This window comes from Eriocheir sinensis, chromosome 63 (assembly GCF_024679095.1).
Source record: "Eriocheir sinensis breed Jianghai 21 chromosome 63, ASM2467909v1, whole genome shotgun sequence".
NCBI classification, from domain to species: Eukaryota; Metazoa; Arthropoda; class Malacostraca; order Decapoda; family Varunidae; genus Eriocheir; species Eriocheir sinensis.
In genome coordinates this window covers 2677253-2700332 of record NC_066571.1, presented here as the reverse complement: position 1 = coordinate 2700332, position 23080 = coordinate 2677253, and the positions used below count along the sequence as shown (strand labels likewise).

The following is a 23080-nucleotide window of genomic DNA, read 5'->3' as shown; positions in this document are numbered from 1 at the left end:
CATCAGGATCCACCGGGAAGAAGCCTACCGGCGCAATTGGCCGCAACGTAAAAAAAAAAAAAAAAATGTGTCCACTGTCCAGTAAGTCAGTCACGGGCACGTGCTTCCGTGACTGCTACCACGGCACTGATCTCCCCAAGCCTTTGAAGCCTGTTCTTGTTGAAGATGTTTCCCTACGCACTACTGACGCCCAGGATTACCATATTCAACCTTTCCTAACTCTCGCTCCAGACGCCAATTAATTGAACATCATTTAAGAGCAGTATATGGATGATGTTTACATGGTGTTGCTGCCCATGGCTCGACCCCAGGTGCGTATTGTAGCGAGACCCCGAGTCTCTTCATCATGTGACACATTAAATACTCGGGGTAAGGAGACGTCAAAACTATAATATCTCTTATAATTCATGCACATCATTTTTTTTTAATGATTGTGTGCTGCCCATAAGACATTGCAAAGAAGAGGAAAGAAAATAGGCCCATGACTTGGGAATATCACTTTCTTCATAGTCACTGCCAGTAGTCTAGAATGCTTTATCTCTGCTCCAATGGCTTCTGTAAAACCTCTCTCCTCGATAAGATAAACCTAGTGCCACCCTGATATCGCGCATATAACACGTCCGTATCCCAACCGCAGCTCCATTTCACTGATTTACCGCCAAACTCCACGATAGCCAGTGTTGTGCCACGCGAATCTTAATTAAACACCTAAATGTGTGCCGTGAACGAATGAACCACATCGTGCAACCCACACTACTGCTACACACTCCAGGCCCCCTGCCGGTCACTGCACGGCCAATTCGCCGCTTCGGCAGCTGCGGCACCCTCCAGACTACCCGTCTGTGAGACCGCAGTCGTGTGCATGTCGAAGTGGATTTGGAGACATTACGGCTCTGTCGTCCATTTAACCGGAAAAGAGTTATGCGTCATCAGAGCACTTTGTCATATCTTAGTAGAACTCCGGCACAGCGCAGTGCGCCAGTCTACAACGGGGCGCGTCAGCTGTGAGGCGGGCACGGGTGCGGGCAAGAAGAGTGTCGAGCAGCAGGACAAGTTCATCTCTCACACCAACACACTTGAGTACTTTGAAAGACACTTAGAATATTTATTGCATTTTAACTAAAAAAAAAAAAAAGCGTTATGACTTCTTACTTCATGTCGTTTTGAAGGATCGGTAAATCTCATCAACAATGTGTTATGTCAGTGGTGAAAAAGGTTCTTCAAATCATATCGATCGAGTGCAGAAAAGAGAAGACTAGTGAAGACTATCGAAGATAAGTAAAGGCCAGTGAAGAGCCTGCGGCAGCACACAGGCACAAACAGCTGGCTGCGGCCAGCAACCCGTACGAGATGCTGCTGCTGCACAATACAGTTGTCTGTGCGACTACACTTTTGCTGTGCTTCAACTTTTCCAGCACAGCAGAGCAGGCCCTCCAACCTAACACTAAGGTGCAGGCGTCTCTTGAGGGTGAGACACGCCTACCCCAGCAGGGCGGGCCGGCGGGGGCGGCAGCTGCTGTACACCTCACCGCCACAACGCAAGAACCACCGATCCATAGACTGGCGGCAGGAGACTCCTCCAGACAAAACAAGGGACGTGATCAACCATCAACTTCGGAGGAAAGTGAAAATAAGGTGCCTCCAGAAGCCAGTGACAACACAAGACAAGGGACGACGGGAATGAATGACGGGAGGGCAAGAGCTGCTGGTGAAGGCAGAAAACAGGAAAAGGTTACCCAGGGAGTCAGAGATAATCTTGGTGAGTCAAGACTCACATCGTTTATGAGTCATTTGTAATAATACGAACGAAATTTAGATTTTTTTGTTGTATCTTTCCTCAACAAGCAGTTTTAGAATATTGGATTCCTGTGGCAAATTAAGTACATTTATATATTGTTTAGATGTGTGTCCGCGCATTCTATTCTGAACACAATTACTGGACATTGTGGAGTGACCTGAGTGCTCACCTGTTCATTCTAGACACACAAGAGTGGTTCACGGAGACGCTCAACGTCACCATCACCCCAAAAGTCACCTGGACACGCCGCAGAGACCCCCACGGCCCCCCACCCCCCACACAGGTGCGATACTCTCTCTCTCTCTCTCTCTCTCTCTCTCTCTCTCTCTCTCTCTCTCTCTCTCTCTCTCTCTCTCTCTCTCTCTCTCTCTCTCTCTCTCTCTCTCTCTCTCTCTCTCTCTCTCTCTCTCTCTCTCTCTCTCTCTCTCTCTCTCTCTCTCTCTCTCTCTCTCTCTCTCTCTCTCTCTCTCTCTCTCTCTCTCTCTCTCTCTCTCTCTCTCTCTCTCTCTCTCTCTCTCTCTCTCTCTCTCTCTCTCTCTCTCTCTCTCTCTCTCTCTCTCTCTCTCTCATATATATATATATATATATATATATATATATATATATATATATATATATATATATATATATATATATATATATATATATATATATATATATATATATATATATATATATATATATATATATATATATATATATATATATATATATATATATATATATTATATATATATATATATATATATATATATATATATATATATATATATATATATAGATAGATAGATAGATGAATAGATAGATAGATATATAGATAGATGAATGAATATATATATAAATATGAATATATATATGTATATATATATATATATATATATATATATATATATATATATATATATATATATATATATATATATATATATATATATATATATATATATATATATATATATATATATATATATATATATATATATATATATATATATATATATATATATATATATATATATATATATATATATATATATATATATATATATATATATATATATATATATATATATATATGGTAGGAGTAGTTCAGCATGCTCTCTAAAGACAGATCCTCTCTCTTTCCGCACCACACTACATCCACAAAACATACACACCTTTCCCAAAAATTTGAAATTCAAAATGACGCACCATAGCATTGCCTCGGAGTCCCCACCTGGGGGGGACCATAAATTCCCTCAGGGAGGACTCCCATTCCAGCTTCCGACTTGAGAGATGTCCTGATAACTCGAACCTCCTCCTTATCAATTTCTGCAACATTCGCGGTCTTCGATCTAATTTTCATTCTGTGGATCATCATCTCTCCTCCTCTAAACTTCACCTTCTCTTTCTCACCGAAACACAGGTTTCTGAGGCTACTGAAAGCAATCTCTACTTTGTTCCCTCCTACTATCTCTATCCTAAATTTCAATCCAAAGCCGGATGTTGCGCCTACGTGCGCAACGACATTACTTGCTCTCGTGCCCACGACCTTGACTCTTCTGAATTTTCCACCATCTGGCTAAGACTTCATTGTCATTCTATTACTAAATACATCTGTGCTGTTTATCTCTCACCTAACTCAACTAACTATGTTAAATTCTTAGACTCGTGCTGTCAATGATAGAGAGGTAGCTCACAAAAGGTACCAGAGCCTTCAAACTAATGCTAATTATGAACTTTACATTTCTGCCTGAAATCGTGCCAAATCTTTTCTCCGACTAACCAAAAATTCTTTCATTAATAGAAAATGTCAAAACCTTCTTTCTCTAACTCTTCCCGTGACTTCTGGCATCTAGCCAAAAACATCTCCTCCAACTTCACTTCTTCATCTTTCCCTCCACTCCTCAGTCCTGACGGCAACACTGCCGTCTCATCTATCTCTAAGGCTGAACTCTTCTCTCAAACTTTTTCTAAAAACTCCACTCTGGACGATTCTGGGCATATTCCTCCTACTCATCCCCCCTCTGACTCCTTTATGCCTGTTATAAAGATTCTTCAAAATGATGTTTTCTATGCCCTCTCTGGCCTCAATCCTCAGAAGGCTTATGGACCTGATGGAGTGCCTCCTATTGTCCTTAAAAACTGTGCCTCCGTGCTGTCACCCTGCCTGGTCAAACTCTTTCGCCTCTGCCTGTCAACATCTACCTTTCCTTCTTGCTGGAAGTATGCCTTCATACAGCCTGTACCTAAGAAGGGTGACCGCTCCAGTCCCTCAAACTACCGTCCTATTGCTTTACTTTCTTGTCTATCTAAAGCTTTTGAATCAATCCTTAACCGGAAGATTCAAAAGCACCTTTCCACTTCTGACCTTCTATCTGATCGCCAGTATGGGTTCCGCAAGGGGCGTTCTACTGGTGATCTCCTAATCTTAACTGACTCTTGGTCATCCTCTCTTAGCCGTTTCGGTGAAACTTTTGCTATTGCGCTGGACATATCAAAAGCTTTTGATAGGGTCTGGCATAAATCTTTGCTTTCTAAACTACCCTCCTACGGTTTCTATCCTTCTCTCTGTACCTTTATCTCCAGTTTCCTTTCTGACCGTTCTATTTCTGCCGTGGTAGACGGTCACTGTTCTTCCCCTAAATCTATTAACAGTGGTGTCCCATAGGGTTCTGTCCTATCTCCCACTCTTTTTCTGTTGTTCATTGATGATCTTCTTTCCAAAACGAACTGTCCTATCCATTCCTACGCCGATGATTCCACTCTGCATTATTCAACTTCTTTTAATAGAAGACCCACCCTTCAGGAACTTAACGACTCAAGGCTGGAGACTGCAGAACGCTTAGCCTCAGCCCTTACTATTATTTCCGATTGGGGCAAGAAGAACCTGGTGTCCTTCAACGCCTCAAAAACACAGTTTCTCCACCTATCCACTCGACACAATCTTCCAAACAACTATCCCCTATTCTTTGACAACACCCAGCTATCACCTTCCTCAACACTAAACATTCTCGGTCTATCCTGAACTCAAAATCTCAACTGGAAACTTCATATCTCATCTCTTACTAAATCAGCTTCCTCGAGGCTGGGCGTTCTATACCGTCTCCGCCAGTTCTTCTCCCCTGCACAGTTGCTGTCCATATACAGGGGCCTTGTCCGCCCTCGTATGGAGTATGCATCTCATGTGTGGGGGGGCTCCACTCACACAGCTCTTCTGGACAGAGTGGAGGCTAAGGCTCTTCGTCTCATCAGCTCTCCTCCTCATACTGATAGTCCTCTACCTCTTAAATTCCGCCGCAATGTTGCCTCTCTTTCTATCTTCTATCGATATTTCCACGCTGACTGCTCTTCTGAACTTGCTAACTGCATGCCTCCCCCCCTCCCGCGGCCCCGCTGCACTCGACTTTCTACTCATGCTCATCCCTATACTGTCCAAACCCCTTATGCAAGAGTTAATCAGCATCTTCACTCTTTCATCCCTCACGCTGGTAAACTCTGGAACACTCTTCCTTCATCTGTATTTCCTCCTGCCTACGACTTATACTCTTTCAAGAGGAGGGTATCAGGACACCTCTCCTCCCGAAACTGACCTATCTTTCGGCCACCTCTTTGGATTCTTTTTAGGAGCAGTGAGTAGCGGGCTTTTTTTTATTAATGTTTGCTTTTTGTGTGCCCTTGAACTGTCTCCTTTGCTGTAAAAAAAAAAAGAAAAAAAAAAGACTATTTGAACTCTAAAGTGGAGCACATCTTGACCCACTCTCCCTTCGCTGAAATCTCCATCTTAGGAGATTTCAATATTCACCACCAGCTTTGGTTTTCATCCTCTTACATTGACCAGCCTGGTAAACAATCCTACAACTTTGCTCTCCTCAACGATCTAGTGCAGTTGGTTCAGCACCCTACACGTATTCCCGACCGTCTTGGAGACAGGCCCAACATATTAGACCTCTTCCTTACCTCTAACCCTTCTACTTAATCTGTCAAACTGTGTTCTCCGTTGGGCTCCTCCAATCACAACCTTATTTCTGTATCCTGTCCTATCGCTCCTGTACATCCTCTGGACCCACCAAAGAGGCGATACTTCTGGCATTTTGCTTCAGCTCGGTGGGACGACCTGAGGATGTACTTTTCCGATTTCCCGTGGAATGATTACTGCTTCCAGAAGAGAGACCCCTCTGAGTGTGCCCAGCGCATCACAGAGGTGATTGTCTCTGGAATGGAGGCATACATTCCACGTACTTTCTCTACCTACTTCTCATGCTAAAAAGCCTTGGTTTAATCACGCTTGTTCTCTTCTTGTCAAAGATAGAGAGGCTGCTCACAAAAGGTACCAGAACCTTCGAACTCCCGCTAACCATGATCTTTACATTTCCGCCCGGAATCGTGCCAAATCTATTCTTCGACCTACCAAAAGCTCTTTCATCCGTAGCAAATGTCAAAACCTTGCTTTCTCTAATTCTTCCAGAGACTTCTGGCACCTAGCCCAAAACATCTCCAACTTCACTTCTTCTTTCCCTCCTCTCCTTAACCCTGAAGGCAGCACCGACGTCTCATCTATCTCTAAGGCTGAACTCTTCGCTCAAACTTTGTGTAACAACTCCACTCTGGACGATTCTTGGCATATTCCTCCTACTCATCCCCCCTCTGACTCCTTTATGCCTGTTATTAAGATTCCTCAGAATGATGTTTTCTATGCCCTCTAAGGCCTCAACTCTCAGAAGGCTTATGGACATGATGGAGGGCCTTCTATTGTCCTTAAAAACTGTGCCATCGTAATGACACCCTGCCTGGTCAAACTCTTTCGCCTCTGCCTGTCAACATCTACCTTTCCTTTCTGCTGGAAATATGCCTTCATACAGCCTGTGCCTAAGAAGGGTGACCGTTCCAATCCCTCAAACTACCACCCTAGAGCCATAAATTCAAGTCTATCTAAAGCTTTTGAATCAACCCTTAACCGGAAGATTCAAAAGCACCTTTCCATTTTTTACCTTCTATCTGATCGCCAGTATGGGTTCCGCAAGGGGTGTTCTACTGGTCATCTTACTCTCTTAACTGATTCTTGGTCATCCTTTCTCAGTTGAGCTAGACATATCGAAAGCTTTCGATAGAGTCTGGCACAACTCTTTGCTTTTTAAACTGCCCTTTTTCTGATTCTATCCCTCTAACTGTTCCTTTATCTACAGTTTCCTTTCCGGCCGTTCTATCTCTGCTGTGGTAGACGGTCACTGTTCTTCCCATAAACCTGTCAACCGTTGTGTCCCACAGGGCTCTTTCCTATCAAACATTCTCTTCCTGTTATTCATCAATGATCTTCTTTCCATAACAAACTGTCCTATCCATTCATACGCTGATGAATCCACTCTGCATTATTCAACTTCTTTCAACAGAAGACCCTCTCAACAGGAATTACATGACTCCAGACTGGAGGCTGCAGAACGCTTAACATCAGACCTTGCTATTATTTCCGATTGGGGTAAAAGAAACCTTGTGTCCTTCAATGCCTCAAAAAAACAATTTCTCCACCTATCAACTCGACACAATCTTCCAAACACCCATCCCCTATTCTTCGACACCACTCAGCTGTCACCTTCTTCAACACTAAACATCCTTGGTCTATCCTTAACTCAAAATCTTAACTGGAAACTTCATATCTCCTCTCTCACTAAATCAGTTTCTCGAGGTTGGGCGTTCTGTATCGTCTCCGCCAGTTCTTCATCCCCGCACAGTTGCTATCCATATACAGGGGCCTTGTCCGCCCTCGTATGGAGTATGCATCTCACGTATGGGGGGGCTCCACTCACGCAGCTCTCTTGGACAGAGTGGAGTCTAAGGCTCTTCGTCTCATCAGCTTCTACCTCTTAAATTCCGCCGCCATGTTGCCTCTCTTTCTATCTTCTATCGATATTTTCACGTTCACTGCTCTTCTGATCTTGCTAACTGCATGCCTCCCCCCTCCCGCGGTCCCGCCACACACGAGTTTCTACTTAAGCTCATCCCTTTATTGTCCAAATCCCTAACGCACGAGTTAACCAGCATCTTCACTCTTTCATCCCTCACGCTGGTAAACTCTGGAACAATCTTCCTTCATCTGTATTTCCTCCTGCCTACGACTTGAACTTTATCAAGAGGAGGGTATCAGGACACCTCTCCTCCCGAAATTGACATATCTTTCGGCCACACCCCTGGACTCTTTTTAGGAGCAGTGAGTAGCGGGCTTTTTTCATTATTGTTTCCCTTTTTTATGCCCTTGAACTGTTTATTTTACTATAAATATATATATATATATATATATATATATATATATATATATATATATATATATATATATATATATATATATATATATATATGTGTGTGTGCGTGTGTGTGTGTGTGTGTGTGTGTGTGTGTGTGTGTGTGTGTGTGTGTGTGTGTGTGTGTGTGTGTGTGTGTGTGTGTGTGTGTGTGTGTGTGTGTGTGTGTGTGTGTGTGTGTGTGTGTGTGTGTGTGTGTGTGTGTGTGTGTGTGTGTGTGTGTGTGTGTGTGTGTGTGTGTGTGTGTGTGTGTGTGTGTGTGTGTTTACCTATCAACTCTACTCTCCCACCTGTGTCAAGGAGAAAGATTCATCGGAGAAGAGAGGAAAGCGTGACGAGGACGCGGAAGAGCACATCCTCCTGACGGTTACCTTCAATAAGGACGGCCAGGCACTCATCCTTGACCTCCACCCTAACAGGTACCCAACCTCTGTCTCTCCACAAGCCCTTGACCCCCACCCCAGCATCAGAACAACACAGAGCTTTTTCTCCTAATGAAGCACAGTGCGCGAAGAAGGCGCTTCACATATTTAAAACTGGTCGAATGAAAGTGATAATGTTCGACTTGTAAAGTTTGGTTGCTATTAACCTTTGTTTCTGTTGGTATGATATAAAAAAACGCCATCACAACATTCGTGTCTACATAACACACCTACCAAGGAACACGAAGCGAGTGCAAAGCTGCGTACCTCAAACTTTTCCTTCTGCCACCCAGTTTTTTTTCAAGCCTCAACCTCGTGGCCCATTATGAAGCATCTTTATTAAAAACACTAAATTTTGTATGCTTACCGCTGCCTTGCATTTAGTTCTTTATTAGTGATGACGTTGTGAATCAGTGAGTAGTCTCGGCCACATTATTTTTCTAAAGAACTTGGTGTAGAGGCTGATAAAACAAAATAAACCGCACGTGTGATCAATCCATCTCCCTCCCCCCTTATTCTTCACCCTTTTTGAGCGCAGTGAAGTGAGTGTCCCGTCCTAACTATCCTCAGGTCCTCGAATAGGTACTCTGGTGCGCCCATCACTTGATATTTTGCCGGTATGTTTTTTTTTCCTCCACACGGGACACAAGGCACAAGATGCACCTTGGAAATATACACTGATTCTGATCGCAACTGGAATCACATGGAGGGCGGGGATATTAGACACCTCCTCCTTCTTCTTGCCTTTTCCGTCAACTTTACTAACATTATCATTTTTCCTACATCTGCTTCTGCTCCACACCAGCCCTTCTCTCGTCGTCCACCACATTCCTCTGCACCTCTTCTTCACCATTTCTAGCATATCTACTCTTTCCAACCATCATCATCATCGTCCTTCTCCTCCTCCTCCTCCTCCTCCTCCTCTTCCTCTTCTGCTTCCATGTGATCGAGTATTCTCCTGATGAGCCATTTGGGTTGCTGTTACCCGTCTTTCCATTCCTTCTCCTCCTCCTGCTCCTCCGCTTCTCCTCCCTTTCATTTCTCCTCCTCCTCCTCCTCCTCCTCCTCCTCCTCTTCATCATCATCATCATCATCATCATCCTTCTCCGCCATAACGCCCTTCACCCCTCTTTCACCCCTCCTCTTCCCCTTCCTCAGAGACTTGCTGACGGCAGCGTACACGGAGTCGAGCGGCGGTGTGGCCGGTGGGAATGACACACTTCCGAGAGAGGTGAGTCTGTTCGTTGCGTCAAAGAGTGAGTCACGTTCACGCCCCAGCGGTGCCTGCTCTGATTGTCCCCAGTGTGCCTGTGTTAGAATGTAAGGCGCGACACAAGTGAAGGAGAGAGAGAGAGAGCATGTGTGTGTATCAGTGATACATTATCAGGTGGCCCGACACCGGAAAAGGGCGTGAACACACCTGCGTTGACTTGGTATTCACTGTCAGACCTGCCACAAGATCCAAAACAAACTAGAATTTTGTATGAATAGCCCGGTAATTAAGACTTAAGAACAGCCTAATTAAAGGAACGTTCCGTGTAAGAAATTTCATCGTACCCGCACACTGATTTACGCTCCAGGAAAATCACGTTAAAGTAATTCAACGTTCCTTTCTGTTGACCTCCCAAAACATATTTCATCGTTTGGAAGGAAAGACCCGTAGCGGACTTACCCAAGATTAACTTGACTCGGTGGATCAGAATAAGGCGCTGCAGTGTGTGTGTGTGTGTGTGTGTGTGTTAACATTTATTCTATCATACTGTCTACACTAATTTGAAAAAAGAGCTTCTCACCCGCACACAAACAAACACACACACACACACACACACACACACATAACGCAGCGCCTTACTCTTTCACCACTACACTGTTAAACTGCTCTCATGGTGCAGTTGACTTTGGCTGACAGACTTTCACAGGCTGACGCCTGGCAGACTAAGGTTAGAACCCCGTTCAGGTCGAGAGATTTTCCGATAAGAAGGAGCGATTGCTGTTCCCCCTTCAGCAAGGGGGTGAGGGGATGTGTGGTTCCGGCAGTACTTATACATCGTTTAAACCAGTGATTCTCAACATTTTTCTGTCGTTTCCCCCTTCAACCAGTTCCACCATCCGAATTTCCCCCTTCGTATGGACTAAAAAAAAGCAGCCAAAACATGAAATTTACTTGCTTGATAACACAAATAATATAATAAACAAATAGTAGCCACTTTAAACAAAGCTCTCTCTCTCTGGGAGGGGTATACTGGCTGCCCATCAGGAGTCCAGCACGTGATCAGGCCGATGTGAATCTCTCTCTCTCTCTCTCTCTCTCTCTCTCTCTCTCTCTCTCTCTCTCTCTCTCTCTCTCTCTCTCTCTCTCTCTCTCTCTCTCTCTCTCTCTCTCTCTCTCTCTCTCTCTCTCTCTCTCTCTCTCTCTCTCTCTCTCTCTCTCTCTCTCTCTCTCACACACACACACACACACATACACACACACACATACACACCAGAGTTATGATAAGCTTTCGTGATAATATCGGTTGACGAGATTTCAGCAGCCACGCCGTATGTCCAACGCAGGAAAACTACATGTAGCAATGTGTTTCTCCTTTGTGGGTTACTCTCTGAGCAGAATTATTCCTGATCTTGGGAAATGGATGTCGTCCTCATTCAGCTTCAATTGCTTAGAATTCTAAGCAATTGAAGCTGAATGAGGACGACACTGAATGCCTGATTGTGGGGAAAATAAGGACCTCAGAAGGCTAAATATCTCCACTCTTCAGATTAATAATAACACTGATTGTAAAAGAGGCAGTCAAAGATCTAGATGTGATAATTGATTCTACTCTATCACTCAAAGTACAAGTCAACCACGTGGTGAGAGCAACAGACTACCATCTAAGAAATATTTAATTTGTCAAGAAATACTTAAGAACATAAGAACATAAGAACGCAGGAGTCTACAAGAGCCCGGTAGGCCTGTACGAGGCAGCTCCTTTGACCCTAAGCTCCCGTGTATCTAACCCCACCTAATATCGCTGTCCATGAATTTATCTAGTCTATTTTTGAATGTGACAATTGTATTTTCACTCACCACATGACTGCTAAGCCTATTCCACTCATCCACCACCCTGTTAGTAAACCAATTTTTGCCTATGTCCCTGTTGAATCTGAATTTATCCAGTTTAAACCCATTACTTCGTGTCCTAACCGGTTCTCTTACCAACAAAACCTTATGAATGTCTCCCTTATTAAAGCCCTTCATCCATTTATAAACCTCGATCATGTCTCCACGTACCCTTCGCCTTTCTAGAGAATGCAAGTTTAACTGTTTGAGTCTTCCCTCGTATGGCAAGTTTCTCAACCCCTGAACCATCTTAGCCATCCTCCTCTGCACCGATTCTAACATTTTGATATCCATTCTATAGTAAGGTGACCAGAACTGAACCGCATAGTCAAGATGAGGTCTAACTAATGCTAAATATAGTTTGAGGAAAACTTCGGGGCTTCTGTTGCTTACGCTCCTTGAAATAAATCCCAGTACCCTATTAGCTCGATTTCTAGCTTGAATGCATTGTGCCCTTGGACGGAGATCAGAGCTCACTAAGACCCCTAAATCCCTCTCGCACCCAGACCTACTTATGAGAGTGTCATTTAAGCAATAGTTATGTGAGGGGTTGTTCCTACCAACACTCAGAATACTGCACTTCCCTACATTGAACTCCATCTGCCATTTATCCGCCCAGTCATACAATCTGTTGAGTTCACCTTGGAGAATACTAGCGTCCTGATCCGACTCAATTACTCTACCGATCTTGGTAACATCTGCAAATTTACTAACATCACTACTAATTCCTGTATCTAAGTCATTGATATAAATAATAAACAAAAGTGGATCTAATACCGAGCCTTGTGGGACCCCACTCGTAACACATCCCCAGTCAGATCTTTTACCATTGATTTGCACTCTTTGCTTCCTATTGCTAAGCCACGCCTTGACCCAGTTCAAAACTTTACCCTCTACTCCGTGAGCCTGTAATTTAAGCAACAGTCGTTGGTGAGGAACTTTGTCAAACGCTTTACTAAAATCAAGATAGATTACATCATAATTTTCATCTCTGTCAACCGCCTCAAATACTTTATTGTAGAAGGACAAGAGATTGGTGAGGCATGACTTACCATTTGTGAACCCATGCTGCGAGTCGTGAATTAAGCTATGTTTCTCTAAATGCTCCCGAATGTTCCTGGCTATTATGGACTCCAGCATCTTGCCTATAACCGATGTTAAGCTAATTGGGCGATAGTTTGAAGCAACTGACCTGTCCCCCTTTTTAAAAATCGGCGTCACATTAGCTAGTTTCCATAGGCTCGGCACATAGCCAGTATTTACCGACATCTTAAAGATGTCGGTTAGTGGGTCACTGAGTATATCGCCTAATTCCTTTAATACCCTCGGAAATATCCCGTCAGGACCTGGCGACTTGTTCTTCTTAAGCTTATCTATCTCATCCTGAACTACTTGCCTGGTAATGATTATATCCCTCAATTTATCGCCATCCCCGCCCTCGCATGGATGATAAGACCATGAAGATGCTTATATATAATCATGTAACTAGTGAGCTGGATTACTGTAATTCACTTTATTATGGACTGCCTAAATACCTGATGAGGAAACTACAACTTGCCATGAACAGAGCTGCAAGGCTAATAAAGGGTCTGCCGCCACGTGAGAGAATAACACCTGCACTTATAGACTTGCATTGGCTACCCATTAAGGCACGAATAGTCTACAAAATATGCCTCGACTTTTCAAGCAACACGACTTGGTAAACCTGGATATATGATAAATTTACAACAGGACTTTCATCTGGACACCACTATGTCACTGAAACACAATGCAGAACAGTATAGACTCTATGAGCCCAGAGTCAATCTGGAACTGGGTTTCAGAGCATAGAGTTACCCGAGGATGTTAAGAACAGAGGCAATCTGGCATCCTTCAAGAAAGCACTGAAGACTCGCTTATTCACTAAATCCTACGACGTTACAAACATGAGAACTGACGACAACTTGCGGTGCTAACATCATTGTTATAATGTTGACCGCCCTGTGGGGCGCTGCGTTGGCAGCGGAGCGGAGTCTGAAACCTCATCAACGGTAACGTTAACGGTACTTTGCTTTCTTGCATCTCAAGTATAAATTGATTTGGTGTACAATTGGTACTATTTCTGAAGGTATGCTTAGTTCGACTTTTGATCCTAAAATAAGTACTTTGCACACACACACTTTGCTGGGGTGGACAACATCGAAACTATAAAACAGAAGTTGGCAAACAAAGGGTAAAGCGTCGTGGTTCCCACGGAAACTCACGCAAGGGGCCTCAAGTGGTAAAGAGGCGAACTGATAGAAAATACGGTCTATTGGTTCATTCCTTCTCGCCCCCGTTGTATGTACAGATAAACTTCCTTCCCAAATTTAATATTAAAATAGCAAGCCTAAGTAAACTATGGACAAATAAAATTAGTAAAGGCAACACTTTTGTATTTTTTTTCATGCACCCCAATATTCGCTCCAGCTCTTGTTAGGAGAATAAGAAGTATAATTTCAGATATTCCTGCTCTTCTCCCACGCCTCACGCCACATCCCTCCTCTCTGACAATTACTAACGCGAAATTTTGAGTTTTGTTTTATTATTTGAAGTTCTAGTTTCTTATTTTAGCTTGTTGTTTATTATATATATTTTTTAATTTATTTGTTTATTTGTTTGTTTCTTTTTATTTATTTATCTTTTTTTACAGTAGAGGAAACAGTTCAAGGGCAATAAAAGGAAACAATAATGAAAAAAAGCCCGCTACTCACTGCTCCTACAAAAGAGTCAAGAGGAGTGGCCGAAAGATAAGTCAATTTCGGGAAGAGAGGTGTCCTGATACCCTCCTCTTGAAAAAGTTCAAGTCGTAGGCAGGAGGAAATACAGATGAAGGATGATTGTTCCAGAGTTTACCAGCGTGAGGGATGAAAGAATGAAAATGCTGATTAACTCGTGCGTAAGGGATTTGGACAGTAAAGGGATGAGCTTGAGTAGAAAGTCGTGTGCGGCGAGGCCGCGGGAGGGTGGGGGAGACATGCAGTTAGCAAGTTCAGAAGAGCAGTGAGCGTGAAAGCGTGAAAATATCGATAGAAGGTAGAAAGAGAGGCAACATGGCGGCGGAATTTAAGAGGTAGAAGACTATTATTTATTTGCCCCGTTAAGGCATGTGATAAGTTTCCCCGCAACTTTTCACCCGCATCCTGACGTAACGAAAACATATATGTAGCCCCGTAGAGTTCAGAGGAGAAGACGCCCCTCCCCAAGAACCACTTCTATAGAATAAAAACACTAGAACATCAAATGATAAAACAAAACTCAAAATTGATAAGTTTCCACAGGCAGGAAACGTAAGTAACATTAGTAGGAGTTTAATCGCATGAGTCAATGAAAACTAATGCTTATTTATCCACGGCTGAGACGCGTATCATTTAAAGTAACATCGTTAACATTAGCCTAGAGCAGTGTTTCTTAAACTTTTTTGTGCAGCGGACCCCTTTTATTAAAATTACTCATGTAGCGGACCCTTTATTATTATAATTTTCCTCTTGAGTTTGAAAGTGTTTGCAGGTCATAATATACTGAAATTACAACTGAATTATTTATTACTGGCTTATCTTCAAATCCCAATGTGACTTAGCCACTGTAAAAAGCCATCAGGATTTGGTGCTACAAAAATAGGAATTTATGACGTTTTGGCCGAAAATTTGACTGAAATCGATATTAAAAATTATCCTGCGGACCCCTTGGAACATTCCACGGACCCCTGGGGGTCCGCGGACCACACTTAAGAAACACTGGCCTAGAGTAAAAGCCGGTACTCTAAAAACAGTCGATGTCACGAAACCTGGCAAAAAATATTAGCCAAAAGAGGATCGCTACAGGCGCGATGCTCCCACGCGTTCATTAGTCCAATCTCAACTTGTCGCAACGTGAAGTAAAGGGCTTTGTATTCTACCAAAAATCATTATCAGTATTATATATACTGGATTAAATTCGTATATATTAATTCAAAGACATTTTTATTAATGAGTGATTGTCTAGCAATCAGACATAAACCTGAACGACATCAACAACAAAACTAAGTAAAGAGTCGAAATGCACGTCAACGGACATCCAGCGACTGAAGCGGCGCGGCAGCTTGATATTTGGATTTACTGTGAAGGCTGGATTTTTTCACTACCACTACTGTACTACTACTAATAATAATAATAACAATAATACATTACTACTTCTACTAGTCAAACCATTTCAAATAGTCCGTTTGGGCGTTCGATTCCGCGGATCCTTTCCTCCCTCTGCTCTGCCACACAGTCCCAACACCTATCCCTTCCTCTCATAAGTTACCTATAGGAAACATATGAGAGAGTAAAATAGGTGTAGGGATTGTATGGCAGAGCAGAGGGGAGGAAAGGACCCTAAGAATCGAACGCCCAAACGGACTATATGAAATGGTTTGACTACTTTTACTACTACCAGTATTTCACCTACCACACAATGTCCTTCATTAACTCATCTGCTGTAAGATTTCTTGTTTTTCCTTTAGTCCTGACTAGTTCGTCGTGTGCATTGATGCTAGGTAGTCATACATAATGTAAACACTGGCCAAAGGCAAATATCTTCTGCATTTTCATCGTGATATCGCTGACACTGGGATGTATTTTCATAATCTATTGGTAATACATGGCAATAAGGAAAAGTTATTAAAAGAATAGCCATATGTAGATTACATCAGTGTATAATAATAAGTTCTAAACAATGATACCAAGTCCGCAACCGGTAGCCGTCCCTGGAAGGTTTCCTGACCCAGAATTCGTGACATCGACAATAGGCTATTATGCGGCGTTTTTGTTTTCTGTGTATATTCTGCTTCACCATCGCCTCTATCGGACCGTTTCATCTCATCATTTAAAATTTTAATTATTTAATGTATATTTCAAGAAGTGACAGCTAAACCCTTTCCCTAACACTTCAGTTAATAATGAATATGCAAGGCTTGAAAACAGCAAAATTGTTTGAACGACATTTTTTTTATTTTTTTTATTTCTTAAGTGTAAACCTAACCGAATTAGCTATCCAGTCACGAACTTCGTCAGTTACACAACCAACCTGAATTTCTTTCCTTATTGTGAATAAGTAACAGAAATGTTTCAATATTTGTCGCCCATTTCCTCCGCCAGCCGTCGGCCCGAGGGTGGCGGGGCACACAGCCTTCATGCCCATGCACCGCCACACGGCTTCCCGGAGAATGAAACAATGGCGTCTCATATATTGAACAAATGACTGATAAAAAGCTGCAGAAACAACCAATGTCAGTGGACTTGGCACCAAGCAGGACTTACCTTACCTGAGGGCGTCAGCAGCCCGCCCACCTGATCCCCCCCACCGCCATGACAACACTGATGCCAATGCCATCGCCATTTGCCATTGCCGTGGCAGTGTTGCCAAGCCCATATTATTTATCCGCAATATGACCTGCAATACTCTGTTGTCTGTTGTCTGTTGCCTGCGAAATAGAGGAAGATGATTTATAGTAATCCAGCTGTTGTCCAAGGGCAGCACCATGCCTGAAAACGCAAGGTTAATCTTTTCTTGCCCTCCTCACAGCAGCTACGATATAATTATGCATTTTTTGGCGTTGATAAATCATCAATCTCTGATTTTTTTATATTAAGCAATCAGGCAATAGCTTGACATGTCAAGGGAGATAGAAAGAAGATTGAAAGTCAATCTATCCAAATAGAAAATTTCGAGTTGACAGTTCTGCCTCCCCGTGACTCGCTGGCCGCCAGTCACAGTCACTGTCACTGTCACTAACTGTCACGTCATTTTCAATTAGGGTCGCTGAACACCGTGTTCTTCTTGAAATAGCTCTTAGTTTTTTTGTGTGTGTGCCAAGAAAAGGAACCTGCTTGGCGTACTCCAGCATTTTATTTCCTAGAGATGGAGGTATAGAGTGACCTTGTATTGTGCCAGTATAATGTACGAAAAACAAAAGTAGGCGTAGATGAAGTAGTGAGTCTAAATTCAAAACTGGCAGTACATAGAACATGCACCTGCTTATTGGTATTTATTTTTTCTCGTCCATTCGACCAGCACAATATATACGCTGATAATATAATGAAAGAGGTTATTATTCTACACTTCCTTACCGTCCGGCATCGCTAGAAAATTAAATGCTGACCAACTCCAAGGCTGGGGCTCATTTTCTTACCGCAAGCACAGGAAGTGTTTATAGATGATATAATTAAAGTTATATGTCACACATATACGTAACCGTTACATTAATGAAAATAGTGTTGGCACTAAAAACTTCAGTTAAAACACTGTCAGTTACTCCTACCATATATATATATATATATATATAGATAAATATATGTATATATATATATATATATATATATATATATATATATATATATAGAGAGAGAGAGAGAGAGAGAGAGAGAGAGAGAGATATACATGAGTATAGTGAGCGTTTTCTCGGTTGTTTTGGCTGACATCCCACATTGCCACGACCAGCATCACGGCCTCACCCCTGTGGCCTATCTTTAAACACTCTGGAATCCTCGGGCTCAGTGCTGCGTTCGTTTACTTCTTTAGTTCCGATCACACGTGAGACCAGATGGTGCATAATAATTATGGTCTTTAGCAACGCAAAAAGTTTTACATGTTATCGTTGCAACATAAGAGGTACGAGTTTTCATGACGTTTATTTATCATCATTGAAAACTATGACAGATACATCTACAGGTACAAAGTGAAGTTCGTTGAAGTCCGTCAGAATCTTTAAAAAGCCAATAATATAAATATACGGAGATGGCACCGAGCCGTGATTAATGCCTCTGTCGCCGCCATATTGATTCGGGTAGGATTTCTTCCCCTCTTCGAAAACGATGCTGACCTCCTTGGGCACTATGCCTGACCAGTGCGTTGCTTGGGGCAGCACAGCCTGGACATGTTTCTAGGTAAAGAGATATATTTTTTCTCAAATAAAAAAGCAATATAAAGCAAGAAGAAGCAATATAAAGTGAACCCACTGGACATTATTATTGCTATTTATATTGCGTGTAGGTTGTGGCGAGTAGTGACTCCTCCGATGATTGGACAAACGTTGTTATAATAATAATAATAATAATAATAATAATAATAATAATAATAATAATAATAATAATAATAATAATAATAATAATAATAATAATAATAATAATAATAATAATAATAATAATAATAATAATAATAATAATAATAATAATAATAATAATAATAATAATAAACTTTATTTCCACTAGAAGTGGGTATTCTACACATACATTACACAATACACATTAGACATAAATGAAGAAGATATACATTGTTATCATACAGAACTCAGTAATTTATTTTTGAGCTTCCTTTTCAATGCAGTCAAGTTGTTGGAGCTTTTTATTTCACAAGGTAGTGATTTCCACAGCTAAGGCCCTAGCTAGTACAGAAAGAGCTCTCGCACCTATGTCATTGTTTGTTCTGGGGACATATAGATTGTTCTGCTGCCGTGTCATGGAGTTTGATATAGTGTTAATAGATGGAAGGGAGAGGATATGGTCTAGGAGAACTTTTATTTTGTGTTTAAAAAGTGTTACCACTAAGGTGAAGCTGACGAAATCTTTTATTCTGAGCCACTGCAATTCATTAAATAATGGTGTGACGTGATCAAATTTCCTGGCGTGCCCGTCTGCTACTTTAATTGCAAAGTATTGTACTTTCTGTACCTTGTCAAGTAAGGTAGAGTTGGTGGTCCCCCAAATGGTGATGCCGTATTTGATGGTGCTGAGTACCAGTGACTGAAGGATGGTGATTCGTGTCTCTTTGTCGAAGTGGTCTTTGTTCCTGTTAATAAACATCAAGGTTCCCATTGCTTTCTTTATGGTTTCACTTATGTGCCTGTCGAACGTCAAGTAGGAGTCTAAATATATGCCGAGGTTTTTGGCGTGGGTAGAGGGCTGAACGTCACTGTCGGCACATCTTATAGTGATATTGTTGGGTAGGTGTGCTAGGAGCTGACGTGTACCTAAGAATATGCATTGAGTTTTATTTGAATTGAGCTTAATTAAGGCCATTTCTAAGAAAATATGTTCTTATTTGTTTGAGAGTGTTTTCAGTTGTGGAGATTAGAGAGTCTAGGTCGTTGATGGTGCTGCTATGGAGGAGCTGTGTGTCATCGCCATATTGCACCAGGAGGCAGTTGTTCATGGGTCTGGACATGTCATTGACGTGGATGGTGAATAATAACGGCCCGAGTATAGAGCCTTGGGGGACGCCATAGGGAACAGCTTGCCTGGAGGAGGTTGTGTTGCTGATGCGGACTGATTGTGTTCTGTTATTAAGGTAATTATCGAGCCAGAAAGTGTCAACATTGATCAGGCGTAGTTTACGAGGGAGGATGGTATGATTGACGCTATCGAAGGCCTTAGATAGATCACACAGTGTAAGAAGGGATGTTCTCTTTTGGTCTGTGTTATTATATATTTTATTTGTGATGATTTGGAGAGCTGTCTCGGTAGAAAGTTTGGGTTTAAAACCATGCTGTGTAGGAGAGAGAAGGTTATTGCTTTCTAGGAATGACACTGATTGGTTAGCAATTATTTTTTCAAGTATTTTAGAGAAGGTAGGAGACAACAGTATCAAATAGCTTAAGCGCTGTACACTATACGTTATTATATACTGCACATACTTTTTTTTTATAAAGTCTGAGCTTAATAAATTAAATTAAATTAAATTAAATTCCATTCTATTACTACATAAATATTTTTCTCTCTCTCTCTCTCTCTCTCTCTCTCTCTCTCTCTCTCTCTCTCTCTCTCTCTCTCTCTCTCTCTCTCTCTCTCTCTCTCTCTCTCTCTCTCTCTCTCTCTCTCTCTCTCTCTCTCTCTCTCTCTCTCTCTCTCTCTCTCTCTCTCTCTCTCTCTCTCTCTCTCTCCCCCACCACCACCACCACCACTTCTTGTTGACTGTTAAGGCGAGTACTACCACTTGGTCGGCATTGAGGCTGCTAGGTTTGTGAGTTCTATGAAGATGTTTTTTATAGCGCTTCTTCTTGGCGCCAGCTGAACGGCGGTGAACTGCTAATTTGTTATGTAACTCTTGAATGGGGATGCGGTGTTTCGGATTCCTGATAATATACCCCATCAAGTGAAGCATTCGTATATTAATATAGGTTTCAAGAATGTCACATTTGTATTTTATATCTAACTGCGACGCGTCATTTGCCCCCCTCCCTAGACAGCACATGGGACTACCCTGTGGTGTGTGTGTGTGTGTGTGTGGAGGAGGAGATGGTGCCTGGTGATGATGAAGGAGGAGGAAGGAGGAAGAGGAGGGGATGGATGCATCAAGAACTCTAGGAAGTGAGGGAGAGTCGGGGATAATGAAAGGTTAGCTGGATAAGGGCAAAGGTTTGTAAGGCTTCGTGAAAGGAAAGGAACCAGATAACAGGAATGCCAGCACACAGGGATGTCTAAGGCAGTTTTGGCCCCAGGTGTTTGTGCCTGTGTGTCATGGGTGTGCCTGAAACTGGTCAAGAGGCGGTTGACCTTTGCATAGCTCTCTCTTCATGTACAAATGTGTACAGTGATGTGTAGAGATGTGTGTAGAGATGGTGGGGCGAAATGATGATGATAATAATAATAATAATAATAATAATAATAATAATAATAATAATAATAATAATAATAATAATAATAATAATAATAATAATAATAATAATAATAATAATAATAATAATAATAATAATAATAATAATAATAATAATAATAGTATTGTCGGGAAAATTTTAATATGCTGAAGTAGGAGAAGGAAAACATGGGTGTACTGGGGTGCGTGCATTCCCGAGTAGTTTTACTTCTTCAGGGGAACTGACGCTCCATCTTGCGTGACAGGCCCTCGTACTGATCCCGATTCCCAGCAAGTATGGCAGCGCGACCTTTTGATAATTTCAGGAGTCTCCCCCGTGGCGAAATTTCTCCTTGATCTCCGATGTTCTCCAATGTACACCTTGCAGCTTGTAGTCTCACATCGAAAGACTCCCGCAGTATGAAGAAGGTATATATTGCACAACTCTGCAACCGGCACCGTCAACTCCCAAAGTCGCGCAGCATGTATAGATTGTATAAGGCTCCTTCGACGACGCCGGTGACGTGCTACTTACAGTTCAGAACGTCATCCATTGTAATGTCAAGAAGTCTGGTTGACATATCTACTGATAGCTGTGGCAGGAGGGGTGGCAGTGTTCTTTTGGAGGTACAAAAGTGCATTTACCTTGGTTGTTTGTCAGTCTGTTGCCTTCCGTCCACGCCTGACACCTATCGAGAGTGGCTTTCGGTGATAAATAGTCCATGGCCTTGGTGCTGACGGGGATGACAGCGTTCCGTCGCCCACGTACTTCCAACGGTGTGATGTGTCCGTGAAGAAGTCGTTAATGAGCACCAAGAAGCAAAGATGGCTAATCTTCGTGCCTTGCGGGACGCCGTACGTGAGTTGTTGCAGGGAGCGATGAGCCTTGTTAGCGAACTGCCTCCTGACAACAGCTATGAGAGCCTAGCGACCAGATTTATTTACTATTTGCACCTTATTCCTTCTTGGTCACCGTTTGTTGAGGTGCTAAGATTTTTCTTGCCGCTTGAGTGCATGCAGAATGTTCCATTGGTAAGCGAGCCCTCACTCTGTTTTGTTTCCGTACTGTTCAGCCACCGCCAGGGTGTCGCCGCTGCGTGTGTTCTCTTTCTAGGTGTGTCCCTCACCCTATCTTGTTCCCGTACAGAGCAAGGCGCCACCCTGTGAGTACCAGGGGGTGGTGAGGGGCATGGCGAAGACGTGGGCGGCTCTGTCGGTTTGTGGCGGTCTCAGGTGAGTGATAGAAATATCAAAGGTAACGAACATTTGCATACAAACACAAGCAAACGGCACATCTTGGTGACAAATAAACATGCGAAAGGAAACAAACAAACTCAAGCAAACGGCTTCCCACAGTGACCGAACAAACACAACAAAGATATAAAACATGCAAACAATCAAGCGACACGCCATGTTAGTGACAACACTTATTAAGCCCTGATACACACTCAGCATCCCTTCCTTTTAGATCACCATATTTACTGCCCCTTCCCACACTTTACCCCTTCCACGAGTGACATCCACTCGTCAAGCCATCAGGCACATCAGCATCCATCCCAGTGCCCCCCTATTGACCGTCCTATCCTCCCCTCTCCCTCTCCTCACAGAGGCGTGGTGTCCGTCACCCTAGAAGAGGGCCAGCAGGTGGATCTGATGGTAGAGCCGTCGCCTGGGTCCACCTCTCCTCGAGGACCCCACACAGTGCTCTCCGCCGCCCTTCTCCGCATGCAGGATGGAGTTTGTGGTGCGTTGAGGGATGCTGCGGGCGGGCAATATATTTTGTTGAATGTTTAGGGAAACAGATTAGAGATAATTAATGGAAAAGTTTTTTTTCATATTAGGAGACAAATCATGAGCCAATAACAAACTTTAC

General features: G+C 42.6%; 1 protein-coding gene across 3 annotated transcripts in view; it reads left to right on the top strand.

The window, feature by feature from the left end:
- Positions 1 to 971: 971 nt before the first annotated feature.
- LOC126986851 (disintegrin and metalloproteinase domain-containing protein 33-like) overlaps positions 972 to 23080 on the top strand; it is a 39703-nt gene continuing 17594 nt past the window's right edge. Inside the window, exons 1-6 of one of the 3 annotated variants that reach the window (XM_050843293.1) lie at positions 972 to 1759; positions 1981 to 2081; positions 8374 to 8492; positions 9654 to 9726; positions 22355 to 22440; positions 22815 to 22951. In XM_050843293.1, the coding sequence (XP_050699250.1) occupies positions 1351 to 1759; positions 1981 to 2081; positions 8374 to 8492; positions 9654 to 9726; positions 22355 to 22440; positions 22815 to 22951 (925 nt within the window). In that variant the 5' untranslated portion in view covers positions 972 to 1350. Of the gene's footprint in view, positions 1760 to 1980; positions 2082 to 8373; positions 8493 to 9653; positions 9727 to 10234; positions 10436 to 22354; positions 22441 to 22814; positions 22952 to 23080 lie in introns of those variants that run through there. The other 2 variants (XM_050843295.1, XM_050843294.1) reach the window with 2 other exon arrangements.